The sequence below is a fragment of the Manis javanica genome, chromosome 10 (genome assembly GCF_040802235.1).
Source record: "Manis javanica isolate MJ-LG chromosome 10, MJ_LKY, whole genome shotgun sequence".
NCBI classification, from domain to species: domain Eukaryota; kingdom Metazoa; phylum Chordata; class Mammalia; order Pholidota; family Manidae; genus Manis; species Manis javanica.
This window is the reverse complement of record NC_133165.1, coordinates 50169331-50185653: the sequence shown is the minus strand read 5'-3', so window position 1 is coordinate 50185653 and position 16323 is coordinate 50169331. Positions and strand designations below refer to the sequence as shown.

The 16323-nt window shown below is 41.0% G+C and overlaps 1 protein-coding gene across 2 annotated transcripts in view; it reads left to right on the top strand.

Moving 5' to 3' along the window:
* The window catches only part of PRKCB (protein kinase C beta), a 304864-nt gene that overhangs the window by 254963 nt on the left and 33578 nt on the right, over positions 1 to 16323 (top strand). For both annotated transcript variants that reach the window (XM_036992141.2, XM_036992139.2), the window contains exons 11-13: positions 5438 to 5529; positions 7170 to 7232; positions 11956 to 12094. In XM_036992141.2, the coding sequence (XP_036848036.1) occupies positions 5438 to 5529; positions 7170 to 7232; positions 11956 to 12094 (294 nt within the window). The remainder of the gene's footprint in view (positions 1 to 5437; positions 5530 to 7169; positions 7233 to 11955; positions 12095 to 16323) is intronic.

The window sequence follows — 16323 nt, the reverse complement described above, 5'->3', positions numbered from 1 at the left end:
TGGTTAGATGGAAGGGTGTTGCTATGGAGTAGTCTGTCAGCAGTGGTTGGGTCTCAAGAAGCAGAACACCCCCTCCTCCAAACTATCTCATGGTTTGTTTTGCTTTGTTTTTTTACAAGACTTTATTGGAAGGAAACAATCCAAAAGCAAAGATATATCTGAGCCTTGTGAAGAGCTAGAATCCATAACTCCAAAGCTTTCTAGAATAGATCTCTGCATCTTTCTCATCATTGTTGCTGTTTTTTTCTCTTCCTGCTCATGATAACATAGCCTCTTGCAGTTTCCCTCTCCACCAAATTCCGTGAGTTCCAATTCATACTCAGTAAAGAGAATCTGATTGGATCAGCAAATATCAGATGTTGTCTTCCTGGTCCGAACCTTTAAGAAGGGGTTGTATCTACAGGGAAGGTGTAATTGTGTTGGGTGGGTGACACCATCTTGAGCCCAGGGAAATGAACTGGGTGGGAGCAGAACATAGCTTGCTCTTAGCAGTTAAAGGTTCGTTCAGTGCCTCCGAGGGGAGGAAGTTGGTGAGAGCTTCACAGGTGTCAGGGGTTAGGCAACCAAAGGCGTTTCAGGACCTTGAGTGCCGGACAGCACCCAGGAATGCCACCTACAGTATTGATTTTCTCTGTCGATGGTATCTGCTTAAAAGTTGCCGGTATCCCCCTGGCAGTCCCACGGGCATTATGTCACATCCCACTTGCAGCTGCCTTGGAGGAAGAAGTATTATCTCTTTGAATTCTCTGCCCTACCTTGGGCCCCCCAGGTGAAGTCTGCACATGCCACCCAGTCATTGTTTTAAATCAAATGATCCTGACACTCACACCCCAAATTTGAGAAGTTCTCTCCAACCATTTTACATGATAATGGTGACAGATAGATTTTAATTTTATTTATTTGCTGATTGAATATGAGAGGAGAAGGAAAAAGGAAATTTAAAATCAACTGAAGCAATTTCATGCTCCGGGGACAAGGGCAATGTGCAATGAAGGATAACAACGATAACTGTGACAATTTGGAAGAAACACTTTGAAAGTTGAGCAGACTGGTTAGTTTGAAGAGAAAGATGGTGAGCTTGCCTTTCTGAGCTTTTAATTGGCATTGACAGTGGAACACCCACGTAGAGACGTCCTGTAGCCAGCTGGAGCTGACTGGAGCTCAGGAGAAAGGGAGAGGGTGGAAATACAAGTCAAGATTCATCAGCCTAGAGAGATGAGAGTTGAATTTTGAGCTGTGACAAGTCCTCTTTGGAAAATTGACACGAGAGTGTCGATGCTCAGCACATATTTTTGATTTTCGTGTAGTAGAGTAAAGCAGATAGGTTCTAATAAAAAATGACTGCATGTGACTATAAGAAAGATCTTTGAGGCCTTGAAATATTGGAAACATCAGAGGAGTGAGAAACAAAGTAAAATTTCAGGGCACTGGTGGGTAGAATAATTACAGAGGAATTGAAGGCTACAGCTGAGGGCCATTTATTAGTTGAAGCCCCCAGAGGCAACTTTGTCATGCAGTTTCTCTTACCACATTCTATTTCAGATAATGGCTTGAGTTTGTTTTATATGTTTTAACAAAGATTCTGAATTCTCTGAGGGCAGTCTGTATGCTATTCATCATTTTTTCCCCTTCAACACCTAGTACATGATTCACAAAAATAAATGTTCAATCAGGTGAGTAAAATATAAATAAATAAAGTGAATGAAATTCACTTCTCTGCTTCAGATTGGCTCTTGGTTGCTTGCCTCTCGCAGTGTTTTCTAGATTTTGATGTTCCTTACTTTGGGGTAGGAAATGAGCTTGGGTACACGGACAAATTGCATTTATTTAAAAAATAGGTCATTTAAGGGATTGATGTACCAAAGTGAGACTGGTTATAACTTAAATTGATAGATCCAGATACACATTTATTCTTTATAGAGACAATGAATTTCCATTCATGACTTTGATATGAGCTTTAAAAAATTTTAAATAATTGTGTTTTAAGGTTTTTTAAAAAGACAGCTAATAAAGACATTGAAGAATAAGTAAATGTTAGTGGATGAGGCAGATAAACGTGGTCAAGAACTTGAAGCCAGATGTGAGACGACTACAGTCTGGATTGATGGCCTTATGCAGTTTATCATAATCTGGTCCCACCCCACCTTGCTCCTTTCTCCTCTTGTAACTTCATGCAGTTTATTCTCCCTCTCAGCAATAGTAGCCATATAATTAGGGGCTTCACATGCGAGTTATGTTTTTCACAAGGCACATGAAAATAAATGCAAAACTATAAAGGTAAAGACATATGCACCCCCAGACCCCCTAAAACTTTCTCCCACCGCATTTTGGGAAACACTGCTGTTTGGAAATTTATTTGGTCTCCCTATTCATCTGGGGAATCCTTAACATCAGGCAGCATGGCTTATTCGCTGCAGCACGTCTGGCAGTAGAATAGTGCCTGGCATAGAGTGGGCATCATTAAGTATTCAGAAAAATGAAAGGACAGTGAGATGCCAACCGTAATGTTTAATAGCTGAAGTACTGGTTTGCCAAAGTCAGAGTCAGTACAGTTCAAAGATGATGGACCTCAGGAGTTGTCCGCCTACTGTTAGGGGGAGAAACAGACCACAAAACATGGCATTATCCATGGTGGAGTGCTCCCCGATACTGGGGTTCTGACTAATGAGTTTGGGGGGCAAGTTGAGTTTTTCCAAGCAGAAAGCAAGCAAGTGAAATCTCTCCCTTACTTACTTCTCTCTCTGTGGCCAATGCCATCTGCTAGTTTTAAAAATAATTTTAAAAGCAAGTGTTTTGGTTCTTCTCAACGTGCAGCAAAGACAGATGCTATTTTTAAGGCTTGTTTTCTATCAAAACCCCCCAAAGAGCCAGGGGCTGGGTGTCGGCAACTCTGGCTGATTTTCTCCACTCTGCCACTAAGTTGTGACCTTTTTGCAAAACCTATATGCTTTAGACACTGACTACAGAAGTGATAATTCTACTTTCTTCTCTGCCTCTCATTAGAGATGTTGAGAGAGTGTAGTAGTATCGGTCTGAGAAAGTCCTTTGACATTTCAAAAATAACTGATTAACCTGTGTTTCTCTGTGAACTGCTAGCCTCTGTATTAACAGAGGCTGGATCTCTATGTCCCTTCTTTCCCCTCCTGGACTGGAAGCTCTTAGAGAGGAGGACACCCCCACACATCCATATAATGTCCATGTCAGCACTATGCACAGAAGCAGCTCACGGAGAGGCTGTTCAGTGTAGACTCTGGAACCAACCTGTCCAGGTTCGGATTCTGGCTCTGCAGCTGAACAGCTGAGGGACACTGGCAACTTGCTTATCCCTTCTGAGCTTCAACTTCCACAACTTTTTCATTCTTTAAAATGGGGAGAATGGTAATACTGGTCATGCTGGGTTGTTTAGAGAGATAAGTGAGATAAAATAATATAGAGCATTTGGCTTAGCTGTACAGTAAGTGTTCACGAGAGGATAGCTTTATTTCATGATTGTTGTTATTCTAATTATTAAACACTTGATGCATATTTGATGAAATGCATATATGACTGATATATAAAGATAAAGTTCTGTCCACTGCAAGGGAGATTTTTCTAGTAGTGGATTAAGCATTTGTTATATGGCCAACATCATGTTAGAATCCATATGTCATCCCTGTACTCTATGGGGCAGATGAGTAATGTCCACATCACAGATGAAGAGAAAGCTAGAGATTTGAGAGGTTAAGCAAGTGCTCGGTGTTATCCAGCTTATTAGTAGTGGAAAGAGACTTCATATCCTATATTTATTTCAAAAGTGGACCCTTTGCCCTATGCTTCACCTCTCCATTCCCTCTGCCCCAGTCTGACAGCCCTACACAATGGCATTGTGACTTTTGACAACAAGCCTCCTTTTATATTACAGCCCAACCATGCCAACATATAAATGTAACCAAAACACAGATTTCACAAAATAACCCCTAGTGGTGCTCTGTGTAGGGCAGTCTAGAAATCTCCATTCCATGCTCTTTCTTTTATTTTGTATTAAGTTGATCATGTGGCATAAGAGGGATTTGACCCGAGCTGAAGTCTCTAAGAAAAAGTGCAGTCATTCATTCATCTATCAAACATCCTTTGATGGAAGAAAAGACAAATCTCATGTAGGTGCTTCCCAAGGACAGTAACACACCTGGGTCTCATTGAATCCACCCTCATTGTGACTCAGTTATTATCTCCATTTCAGAGCTGAGGAGACCCAGATGTTTAATAACTTCTAATATACCCAGCTATCAAGAAGCAGAAATGGCTTCCAAATAAAGTCTCTTTGGCACCATTCTCTGGGCACCTATGATGTGCCAGTTATGAAACGGGAACGGGGCTTACACAGCTGAGCAGAATGCAGCCCCCGACTTGAAAGAGCTCATATCTCCCCTGAATGATGCGTTAAAAAATGTTGCTGAATGTCATATAGATTTCTTTTTCTGACCCAAGTTCTCTTACTTCTGGATGTGCCTTTCTAGGTCACTATTTTTCAGACTTTAATAATTCATTTTTTCCCATACTCAATCACTATGTTAGTTTTCTAATACTGATATCTCAAAATTCAGTGGTTTAAACAATAACGATAAGCATTTGTTATCTCACAGTTTCTGTGGGTCAGGAACTCAGGAGTGACTTACTGGGTTGGTTCTGGCTTTGGGGTCTCCAAGGAGCATTGCAGGTGGTATTGCTGTCATCTGAAGGCTTGACTGGGGCTGGAGGGCCTGTCTCTGAGGTGGCCCACTCACGTGGCTGGGGACTTGGTGCTAATTGTTGGCAGGAGGCCTCAGTTCTTTGCCAAAGGTACCTTTCCAGAGTGCTGCCTGGATGTCCTTATGACATGGCAGCTGGCTTCCTCCAGAACCAGTGACCCAAGAGAGGGCAAAGTGGAAGCTGTAATGTCTTATATGACCCAGTCTTGGAAGTCACACACAGTCACTGTTGCAATATCCCATTGGTTACACATAGGTCAGTCCTAATTCCTTATGGGAAGGGACTGCACAGGAACGAGAATACCAGGTGGTGAACATTATGGTATGGGAAGCATCAGGAGCTTGGTGACCACAGCTACCTACTCCCTGTTGTATGAGTTACTTAGTCTGTTCCACTTTTTATTAAAATCAGTTTTTTCCTAAATAATAATATCCATTAAGTCACAAGATTAATGCACTTATTATATTTTCCAGTACAGACAAATATAAACTTAGAGTTTTTAACTTAAAAAAATTCATGCACCACCTATGCTCACTTGCACACTTCCAGTGGTACAAATACTACCCTTGGGGAAACAACAGGCCTGGCAAATGGGGGCCTGTCAGAGAGCTCTGGTGCTTTTGACCATAAATCCCACTATTCCCTGCTGTCCATATGGAACCCGAGAAATGACAAGATGCTGATGTTGCCGTTTGCCCTCTTCTCCCAGGACCGCCTGTACTTTGTGATGGAGTACGTGAATGGGGGTGACCTCATGTACCACATCCAACAAGTTGGCCGGTTTAAGGAGCCTCATGCCGTGTAAGTGAGAACCTGTAATGTGCTCTTCCTTTGGAATAAGTGGGTGGGTTGTTAGTCCCCTTGGGTTTTTAGCTGAATAGAGATTGTCAGCATCTTCAGCTTCATCCTCATGCTCAATGCACAGCCTGGGGCACGGGCAGTTCTGCTTGCTGTGAGATGCTTTTCTTTCCTGACACCAGGGTAAAGAATGTGAAGCTCAAAAAACACAGCTATCTCTTGATCTCCAGTTTTTGCCCCTGACTCCTAAGCGAATGCCCTGCAGCTCCCTTGGGGAAGGTCGTTGTAGGCTGTGTTTGTTCATTTGCCAGTATTTATTGAGAGCGTACTACATGCCAGGCCTAGAGAGTTTTCAGAAATTTGCTCACAATCCCAGGGCTGGTGTGAGGCACATCCAGAGTTCTGACCAAAATCATCTTTGTTCAGTCTTCTTTTCTCTGTCCTATACCACTTTCTGCCTTGGATGGTCTCATCCTAGAGGCAATGGGTGGGGATGAAGGATCAAGACACACGGTGGCTGTTCTCTGGGGTTCCCAGGGTGGGGAGACCGATGCTGGCTTTGGGAAACATGTTTCCCCTGCTAGTTCACTCTGTTCCCTTCAGTCCACAAGGCAGCTAGTATCCTCTTCTTAGAACCCAGATCTGGCCATGTTTCTCTCCTGCTCTTGGTGAATAGGAACCTGGCAGGTCACAGGATTAACAATAACCTCTCCTAGGGAGTTTGCTAAGATCTTACATCCCTCTAGAAAGCCCCCAGGGCTTATCTAGGGCCACAGCCTGTTATTCCAGAGTCTTGCTGGTCTGTTACATCCAGCCTTGCGACCCCCTCCCCCATGCTGAGTTCTTGGGCATGTGCGCTGATTCCGGTAGTGTTAGTGTTTTTGTGCCTCCCGCCCATGCCAGAATTCTAATGGAGCCACGGTGCTGGCTCTTCTCTTACTTCTAGCATCTAATTGGCCACAAACCTTAATCCCGTTATCACACAAGACATATTGTCAGGACACGTAACACAGTTCCCCAAAGCCCTGCCCAACCCTGTGGGATAACTGGGCTTTCTGGGTCTCTCGAAATCTCATCCCTTCTGGACCTTAATTAAAAGCTTATACTTTGGACAGATGCTCTTTCCATTTCTGGCTCTGCCATTCATTAGATATAGAGCTGGGCCATGTCACTAAACCTCAGTTTCCTCATTTCAGGAATGGGGAGGTAATACTAGGACCTATTTCGTAGGGTTGTTATTAGGATTTAATCAGATTATAATGTGAAGTGATGCTTAGTTGATGGTAAACCTTTAATAAATTTTAGCTGTTATTATTAAGATATTTTAACTTTCCATCATCTGAGATGATTATTCTATAGGCAGTTCATCATATCCCATGGCCTCCTCCTCACTGAGGATTTGTGGAACCTCTGCCCACCCAATGTGTCTCACAGTAAGGCAGTTCACAGCTCTCTAAACCCTGTTCATCCATCTACCCTCCATACTTCATTTTATGAGATGTGTGGCTGACCATCCATGGTGGGACATTAATGCCCTCCGCCTGGTTTGAAATCACATTGAATTCTCAGGGTGGCCAAGCATATGGTGTCCTTGAATTTCTCCATCGCTTTTCTTTCTTTCTTTTTTTTTTTTTTAATTTCAGATTTTACGCTGCAGAAATCGCCATTGGTCTATTCTTCTTGCAGAGCAAGGGCATCATTTACCGGTGAGTGAGCACTGCTGCGCTTCCCATCTCCCCACCTCCCTCAGCTCCTCCCTCTCCTGCCTCTTTCTTTAACTGCTTTTAAAATTAGAATCCATGGTGGGGGAGGAATCCTCCAGTGCTAACTTGGGCATGTGCTCTGCCCGGCAGCATCGCCCACAGCTCTGGCAACATTTGGGCAGCGCTGTATAGTGAGGGGTAGTCTGGATGGACTCTGCCACCAGTGATGGGTTGGAGCCTTAAACATGAGACCATTTGCTCTAAGAGGAGCAGGCTCATCACTGGGGGCCCAGCACTTCTTTTCTCTTGCCCTTGGACCCCACATTTGGGGAGCAAGCAGAGAATTGTAGCTGGAAGACTATGATGAATCATATTATGAAACAATTTTTTTTATATGTAACCACAATTTGGAAATGGATCTCTGAATAGCTTACCATGAAAGACAGGATTAAGTTCAGGACTTAGTATTTGTCTGGTTTGAAGGAACAAGTGTATCATCATAGTTGTATGAGTCACAACATTTTATATTGCATGCAAGGCAGACTGTTGAGCCCAAGGCTGCTACTTGCCAGTGAGTCTGGGGTGTACAATTTTCCTTACACTAAATGGATGCAAATGGAGTAGATGGTACAGGCTTGGGCTGGCTTGTTACGCAAGACAGGCTGGCAAGGCACACAGCTTCCAAAGCACACTTGGCCGAGGTGGGGTCTACCTAAAAGACCATGAAGAGCCATGAAAGTCTGTGTCATTTACTCCTTTTATAAATGTTTATCAAAAGCCTACTATGTGCTAGGCACTTTTCTAGTAGAGATCCAGCAGTAAAGAAAACAGACAAACTCTTCCTGCATCCATGTAACTTATGTTTCAGTGGAGGGAGACAGATATGTAAGTCACTAAGACAGAGTCTGTCAAGTGGTGGTAAGAGCTATGGAGAGAAGCTGAGCTGGGGAGTGTGTGCTGGGTGGTGGTGAATTGCCTGTCATTCTGTAGAAAGCATGGAATTAAGGGCTGGAGATTTAGGGTCTGGGAGTCATGGGTCTCCTCTGTACCTGAGGAGCATGGGACTAAAAGGCATAAAGAGATTAGCCCTGGTGGTCTCAAGAGCCTCAAAGATGAGGCTCTGGGCACTGGTGGGATCATGGGATGGAAGGTGGGAGCCTTGCCAGAGACCTGCAGGGGCCTGGAGGTTTTTTTTTACTTCTCAAAGTGGTAAAGTGAATCTAGTGGGGAAGGACCATCTTATCCTGAGTACATGGAATCTCTACTCCCCCTAAGTACTCCTGATCATGGAGAGATGAAGGCCAGGAAGAGGAATGGTTTTACCTGGCACAGAAGTGATCTCAGTGAAGAAATAGACACAGAGAGAATAACGGTAATTTGAAATGTAAATAGTGTGATCATTCTGCCCATGCTTGCCCTGGGATCCAGGACATTGGCCATTCAGGTCGTAAAATACAAAGATTAGGAATTTAGGCTTGCTAATTCAAAGATTTTTTTAATTCAAAGATCTTTGAATTAACATGCCTCAATCCAAAGCTTCTTCTCCTAATTACACATTCTCCTATTCTCCCATCACTATTTGAATTTTTTAAGGGGCATTTATCACTGCATTAAGCCACTCAGCATTCAGACCCCTTCCTTTGTGTGTGGGAACAGAGTCCATCTCCTACTCTACAGACTGGAAATGCCCACAGCCTTCCTGTAGCAGGGCAGACACACAACATTTTTGCCAGTGAGTCTGGGGTGTACAATTCTCCTTACACTACATGGATGCAAATGAAATAGATGGTGCAGGCTTGGGCTGGCTTGTTATGCAAGAGAGGCTTTGGCCTTCATCACACTCACCCAAGACAGTGAATCAGAAGTTAGGGACCAGAAAGGCAGAGACTGTAGAATCAAGAGTGGTCATAGTAATCAGCTACATTTAATTTTCAGAGGGGTGAGGGGAAGCAGCTCTTAGCAACAGAAAGAATATTCTATATATCTAGAGCTCAGTATTAGGGCTTCAAAGAACGAGAGTCAATGTCTTTGCCCAGGGGCAGCATCCTTGGTGTCTTCAGTGGAACAGCTCTACACTGCAACTGGGCACTCTTTCTGGCTGTAGAGCCTCCAAATCTGGTTCTCTAGCCTCCCCAGAGATCCTGTGAACTCCTAATACCCTTCAAAAAATTCCTTTCTAGATTGAAATAGAGTTAGTTTTGTTGCTCACAATCAAGTATGTCAATTAAGACAAGAGTTTTTGAAACTGATAATCAAATGAAAACTTTAAAAAGATGAAATGACAGAAGACGTATGGTTTTATAACTTCATTGAGATTACTTTCATGGTGGTAAAGTCTTTCAAAATGTTATGAATCCCTCCCTCCTTCATTTAGATCTCTTACTAATTAGACAGTCCTTAAGTAAAGTCCTTAAGTAAAGAGGTGAGGAAATATGGTTAACTTTCTCTCTGAACACCATGGCTGGAACTGTTAGTCTGGGGAAAGATAAAAGAACTTCCGTACTAAGTGTCTGATTTATGGATCCCTGTCTCTGGAAGGTGTACTGATTTTGTCCTTAATGGTTTCTGAAAATGAAAACAATTGTCCTTGCCCCTTTTTGAAGCAGAAATAAAAGTTTATTATACTGAACAAAAAAGAACACCGTAGACTATCAGAGCACTACTGTGTGACTGTATGACTGGAGTGTCCCCCAGCCCCGTGACCTGCTGGCTCTTGGCACCTGAAGCTCCTTTTCTATAACAGATGAAGATACTATAGATTTAGATTCTCCAGCCGTAGTTGCCCCAGCTTCCTGTTTTGGGGCATGTGGTCAAGTTGAAGGGAATGTCCTGTATCTCTGTTAATCAAATCACATGTAGACCTCTATGTTTAGGTAAAGCAAGTTGCTGCAAAGCCCAGTTTTAAGTTCCAAGCTGGCATTCAGAGACCACTGTGCCTTGTAGCTAAGCATGAGGGCTGGGTGGGGTGATACCCCACTGCTGAGAAACAGTGGGTGCAAGTGGGCCTTTCCCTGGATGAAGAGACCTCACAGACCCAGGTAGGAGATGCCAGGATATTTTTTCAGGTTGTATTCTTTTAGTTGAAAGTGATGACAGCAACTCAGTTCAAATTCTAACAAGTTAAAAGAGGCACCGTTTTACGTGACATTACAGAAAAGTCCAGGGGGCAGATCTGACTTTACACCTGGAGGGATCCAGGGGCTCAAATAAGGCTATGAGTGTGCACATTATCACCTTTCCTCTGGGCTTTGGTTTATCTGTACTAGCTTTCTTCCTCCATCTGGTGACTCCTGGCACTGCTAGACTTACCTTCTACCTCCTAAGCAATCCCCATGTAAAAACATCTCCTCTCTTTCCTCATGGTACCAGCAAAAGTGCCAGGGCTGTTGCCCGGTGGTTTTGATTGGCTCATATTGGGTCACATGCCATTCCTGAGCCAGTCATGTGACCAGCAATATGGAGTACTCCCACTGCCAGAACAGGCCCGCATGACCACTCCAGAAGCTAGGCTCAGCTCCTTCAACCTTACATGGCTTGAGAATCAGGGAAAAGTGGTCCTTCAAATGAATATTAGGATACTCTCATCACAAGATGCTAGAATAGGCAGAACCACAGATGTCCCACACCCAGAGAAAATGATTTAAGGTAGAGAACTGAATTGAACAGTAGATGCCCCCCCTTACCTCTCAGGAAGTTGAACTTTATTGGGATTGAGGAAGACTGACCTATAGATCAGATCATCACTGCTCATTGGTGCTGAAACACCAAGTGTTGACATTAGGTCAGGTGTTCAGGAAAAAGAAGAGCGTGATGATACTGGAGTGATCCAGTATTCTGGGAATGTGCAAGCATTCCCAAAATATCAGGCTCTCCTCATCAACACAGATGAAATACAGGGATGAGCGTGTAGCATGTGTCCTTTAGGTTAAAGTTCAAATGTCAACTCCATGGACATTTGATACCCTATGTGCAGTAACTTCCTCTGGTTACTGTCTACCTCATCATCCTTTTTATTCATACCACCCATCAGAATCTATAATAATCATGCTTATAGATTTGAAGACTTACCAAATTGTCTTTTTACCTATCCTGGAATTTAATCTGAACAAGAGCCAGTTGTTCGTTTATCTTGTTACAGTATATACCTACCTCCAAACATAGTGCTGGGCACATAGCGAGTGTGCAACAAATATTGTTTGATTGAAAGAATCAGTGTTAATTCTGGTTATGTCCTAGGAGAGCTTGGAGCACTGAAGTTAAATAAGATTCTCCCAATCAGTTTTTTCTCCATGATCTTCAGAGATATTTTTTAAAATAATAATTTTGTGAAAACACGTCTTCCTATGAAATATAAGTGTTCCTTAAGTTGCAAGGCTCAACTCTTGAAATGCTCTTGTATACAAGAAGCCTCTGTGGATGCTCTGCCCCTTATTTAGCTTTCTGCGGATCTCTCTCTTCTCAGAGCTGCTGTCTCATTGTGTCCTCATGAGATTCTTGGCATAGTTGCCTCTGTAGAAAAAGAAAAACACAGAGGTTTGTGGACCTTTCTTCATCTCCCTCCCAGATTATAAGCTGTTGGAGGGCAAGGGCTGGTTTATACCCACCTCTGTGCTCCCACAACACCTAACACTGTGTTCAGCACATAATGAGCAGCTGTGGGTTGACTTGAAATAAACAGCATTTAATTAAATTTAATTAAATCCCTGAATTCTTATGTCCACTACAGTGACCTAAAACTTGACAATGTGATGCTGGATTCAGAGGGCCACATCAAGATTGCGGATTTTGGTATGTGTAAGGAAAACATCTGGGATGGGGTGACAACCAAGACATTCTGCGGCACTCCGGACTACATTGCCCCCGAGGTGAGAGCTGGCCGGACCCCAGTGTCGTGCTGATGTCTCCCCTGTGCCGTAGATGGCCACATCAGAGCTAGGAAAAGTTCATGGGGTACCTGGCAAGCAAACCTCAGGCTAGTCCTTCCCCTATAACTCTAAACCAATCCTTTGAGACCACATATGCAAATTAACTTAGCACACATCCAGAAGCTCAGGCCCAAAATACATCAAGGTTTGGGAGAAAATTTAAATAAAACTCAAAAGAACCATCCACCATACATCAGTAAAAATTCTTTGTCAAGCTGTTATGGCTCACGGCCATATGATACCTCCTAATTATGACATTGAAAAGTTTGTTAAGAGGAGGGGAAGAGAGAGAAAGAGGATCCCCAGGCTGACATATGACACAGGATCTGTGTACTAATAGGCATTTAGTAGTTGTACTAAACCCTGAAAATCTCAGAATTTTTCTTCCTATGATTAAGATATGAATGAAAGGGTAAAGATTTAATTCTAGTTCCTCCCCCTCCCTTCCCAAAGGAAATGGTCAGTTGCAGAGTGGATTTCCCCAACATGTCATGGTACAAAAATTTGTGCCAGATGATAGCCTTTGTTTTTCTCAGAGTTGGTGCTAAGCAAGGTGGCATTTTGCAATCTGTTACTGGATTTTTAAGGAAAGGCACTGTGGGGTGCCACAGGCACTTGGAAATGGACATTTTAGAATTCTTTTTTTCTTGACTGTCAGTCACTTATATGTGGCAATGCTAATGAGAGGCCCCATATAACTAAGAAACTTGGCACAAAATTAAAAACCTGCATACACTGCATACTCTTTTACCAAAGCAGTTACTCTTTTAAGAACCTAGTTTGCAACACACACACACATACACACACACAAGGGTGAAAGAATATGTGTTCAAAGTCCATTCTTCATTGCAGCACTATTTTTGAATAATGAAAAATGGGAAACAACCTCAATGACTATCAATGAAAGAGTAGTTAGCTAAAATATGTTATATTCCTGTTAAGAAATATCATGCAGCCCTTCCAAAGATAAGAGTAGACATATGTATATCCTAACTTGAACAATGTCTGCCAATCAAGGAATGGGAAATAGACTGGATTATTTATAATATAGAATGCTACATCAATTTAAAATAGTGAGGTATAGCTATATCTATATATAGATATAGGTATGGAAAGATCTTTGAGACATATTGTTAAGAGAAAAAATCAAGGTACAGTGGACAATTATACCAACAAACTGGACAATCTAGAAGAAATAAAAAAGTTCTTACTGACATACAATTTACTAAGACTGAATCAGGAAGAAATAGAAAATCTGAATAGACGAATTAATAGGAAAGAGGTTGAATCACTAATCAAAAATCTCCCAATGGAGAAAATCCCCGGACAAGATGGCTTCACTGGTGAATTTTACCAAACATTTTAAGAAGAATTAACACCAATCCTTCTCAAATTTTTCCAAAAAACTGAAGAGGGGGAATAACCCCAAACTTATTGTATAAGACTAGCATCATCCTTATTCCAAAATCAGAAAAGGGGACTACTAGAAAATAAAACTACAGGCCAATATTCCTGATGAGTATAGAATATTGGCCTCAATAAAATACCAGCAAACTGAATTCAGCACCATATTAAAAGGATCATCACCATCATCAATGGGATTTGTCCCTCAGATGCAAGAATGATTCAGTGTACACAAAGCAGTAAGTGTGATACACTACATTAATAGAATGAAAGAAAATAACCATATGATCATCTCATTAGGTATAGAAAAAGCAATTGACAAAATTCAACATCGATTCATGATAAAAACTCTTAACCTGTTAGGTACAGAAGGAACATATCTCAACATATTAAAAGCCCTTATATGACAAACCCACAGCTAAGATCATACTCAATGGTGAAGGGTTGAAAGCTTTTCCTGTAAGATCAGGAGCAAGACAAGGGGTCTACTCTCATACTCCTATTCAGCATTGGACTAGATGTCCTAGCTAGAGGAATCAGGCAAGAAAAAGAAAGAAAAATTATCTGAATTGGAAAGCAAGAAGTAAAATTGTCTCCATTTGCAGATGACAGGATTTTATATATTGAAAATCCTAAAGACTCAATGAAAAAACTGTTAGACCTAATTGATGAATTCAGTAAAGTTGCAAGATACAAAGTTAACATACAAATATCAGTAGCATTCCTATACAGTAACAATGGGTTTTCTGAAAAAGAAAGAAATTGATTTCATATACAATAGCATCAAAAACAATAAAATACTTAGGAATAAATTTAACTGAGAAGGTAGAAGATCTCTACTCTGAAAGCTGTAAGACACTGATGAAGGAAATTGAAGAAGATGCTCATGGATTGGAAGAACAAATATTGCTAAAATGTCAATATTACCAAAAGCCATCTATAGATTCAATACAATCCCTATCAAGATTCCAATGGCATCTTTACAGAAGCATAAAAAATATTTATATGGAACCACAAAAGACCCTGAATAGCCAAAGAAATCCTGAGAAAGAAGAAAAAAGCCAGAGGTATCACATAGTCTGATTGCAAACTATGCTATAAAGCTATAGTTATTAAAACAGTATGGTACTGACATTAGAAACAGACAAATAAAGCAATAAAACAGAATCAAGAGCCCTGATAAGAAACCAGCATATACTGTCAAATATTTGACAAGGGAGCCAAGATAACTCAATGAAGAAAAGCAATCTCTTCAATAAATGGTGCTGGGATATTTGTATATTTGCATGTAAAAGAATGGGACTGGACGCTATTTTACACTACTCACAAAAACTATCTGAAAAGACCTAAATGTAAGACCTGAAACCATGAAACTAATAGAAGAAGACATAGGGTAAAGCTCCTTGACATGGGTCTTGATAATGATTTTTTTTGGTTATGACACCAAAAGCACAAGCAACAAAATCAAACATAAACAGGTGCGACTACATCAAACTGAAAAGCTTCTCTATGGCAAAAGAAACCATCAACAAAGTGAAAAGACAACCTATGGAATGGGAAAAAAATATTCATAAGTCATACATCTGATAAGGGATTAATATCCAAAATCTATAAAAAAAACTCTTGCAACTCAATTGCAAAAAAACAAATAATCTAATTTAAAAATGGACAAAGGACCTGAATAGACATTTCTCCAAAGGGCAACACGTATGTGAAAAGATGCTCAACATCACTAGTCATTAGGGAAATGCAAATTAAGACCACAATGATATGTCACCTCTCATCTGTTCAAATGACTATCCTCAAAAAGACAAGAGATAACAATTGCTGGTGTGGATGTGGAGAAAAGGGAACCCTAGTGCACTGCTGGTGGGATTGCAAACTGGTACAGCCAGTGCAGAGAACAGTATGGAGGATCCTTAAAAAATTCAAAATAGAACTACCATATTATCCAGCAATTCCACTTCTGGGATATATATCCAAAGGAAACAAAAACATTAATTCAGGAAGTTATCTGCACCCCCATGTTTGTAGCAGCATTATTTACAATAACCAAGCCATGGAAACAACCTAAATGTTCATTGATGGATGAAAGGATAAAGAAGTTGTGGCACATGGGAAAAAAATTTGTAAGTCATACATCTGATAAGGGATTAATATCCAAAATATATAAAGAACTCATACAATTCAATTGCAAAAAAACAAATAATCTAATTTAAAAAAAATATATATATATATATACACACACACACAGACACACACACACAATAGGATATTATTTAGCCATAAAAATGAGGAAATGCTATCATTTGTGACAACATGGATGGACCTTGAAGGCATTTCTCAGTTACATGTGGAATCTTAAAGAAAAAAAACACAGGAAAGAGAGAGAGCAGACTTGTGGTTACCAGAAGTGGAGGATGGCAGGAGGTGGTGGAATTGGAGGAAGGTAGCAAGTGAACAAACTTAGTTAAGGTAAATAAGTACCAGGGATGTAATGTACAACATGATGACTATAGCTAACATTGCTGCATGATGCATAAGAGGTTTGTTAGAGAAAAAATACTAAGGGTTCTCATCACAGGGAGAATTTTTTTTTCTTTTTTTCTTTCTTTCTTTGCTTTTTATTGTATCTATATGAGAAGATGAATGTTAAAGGAACCTATTGTGCTAATCAGTTCACAATATATGTAAATCAAACCACCACATTGTATGCCTTAAACTTATGCAATGATGTATGTCAGGTATTTTTTTCAATAGAAGTG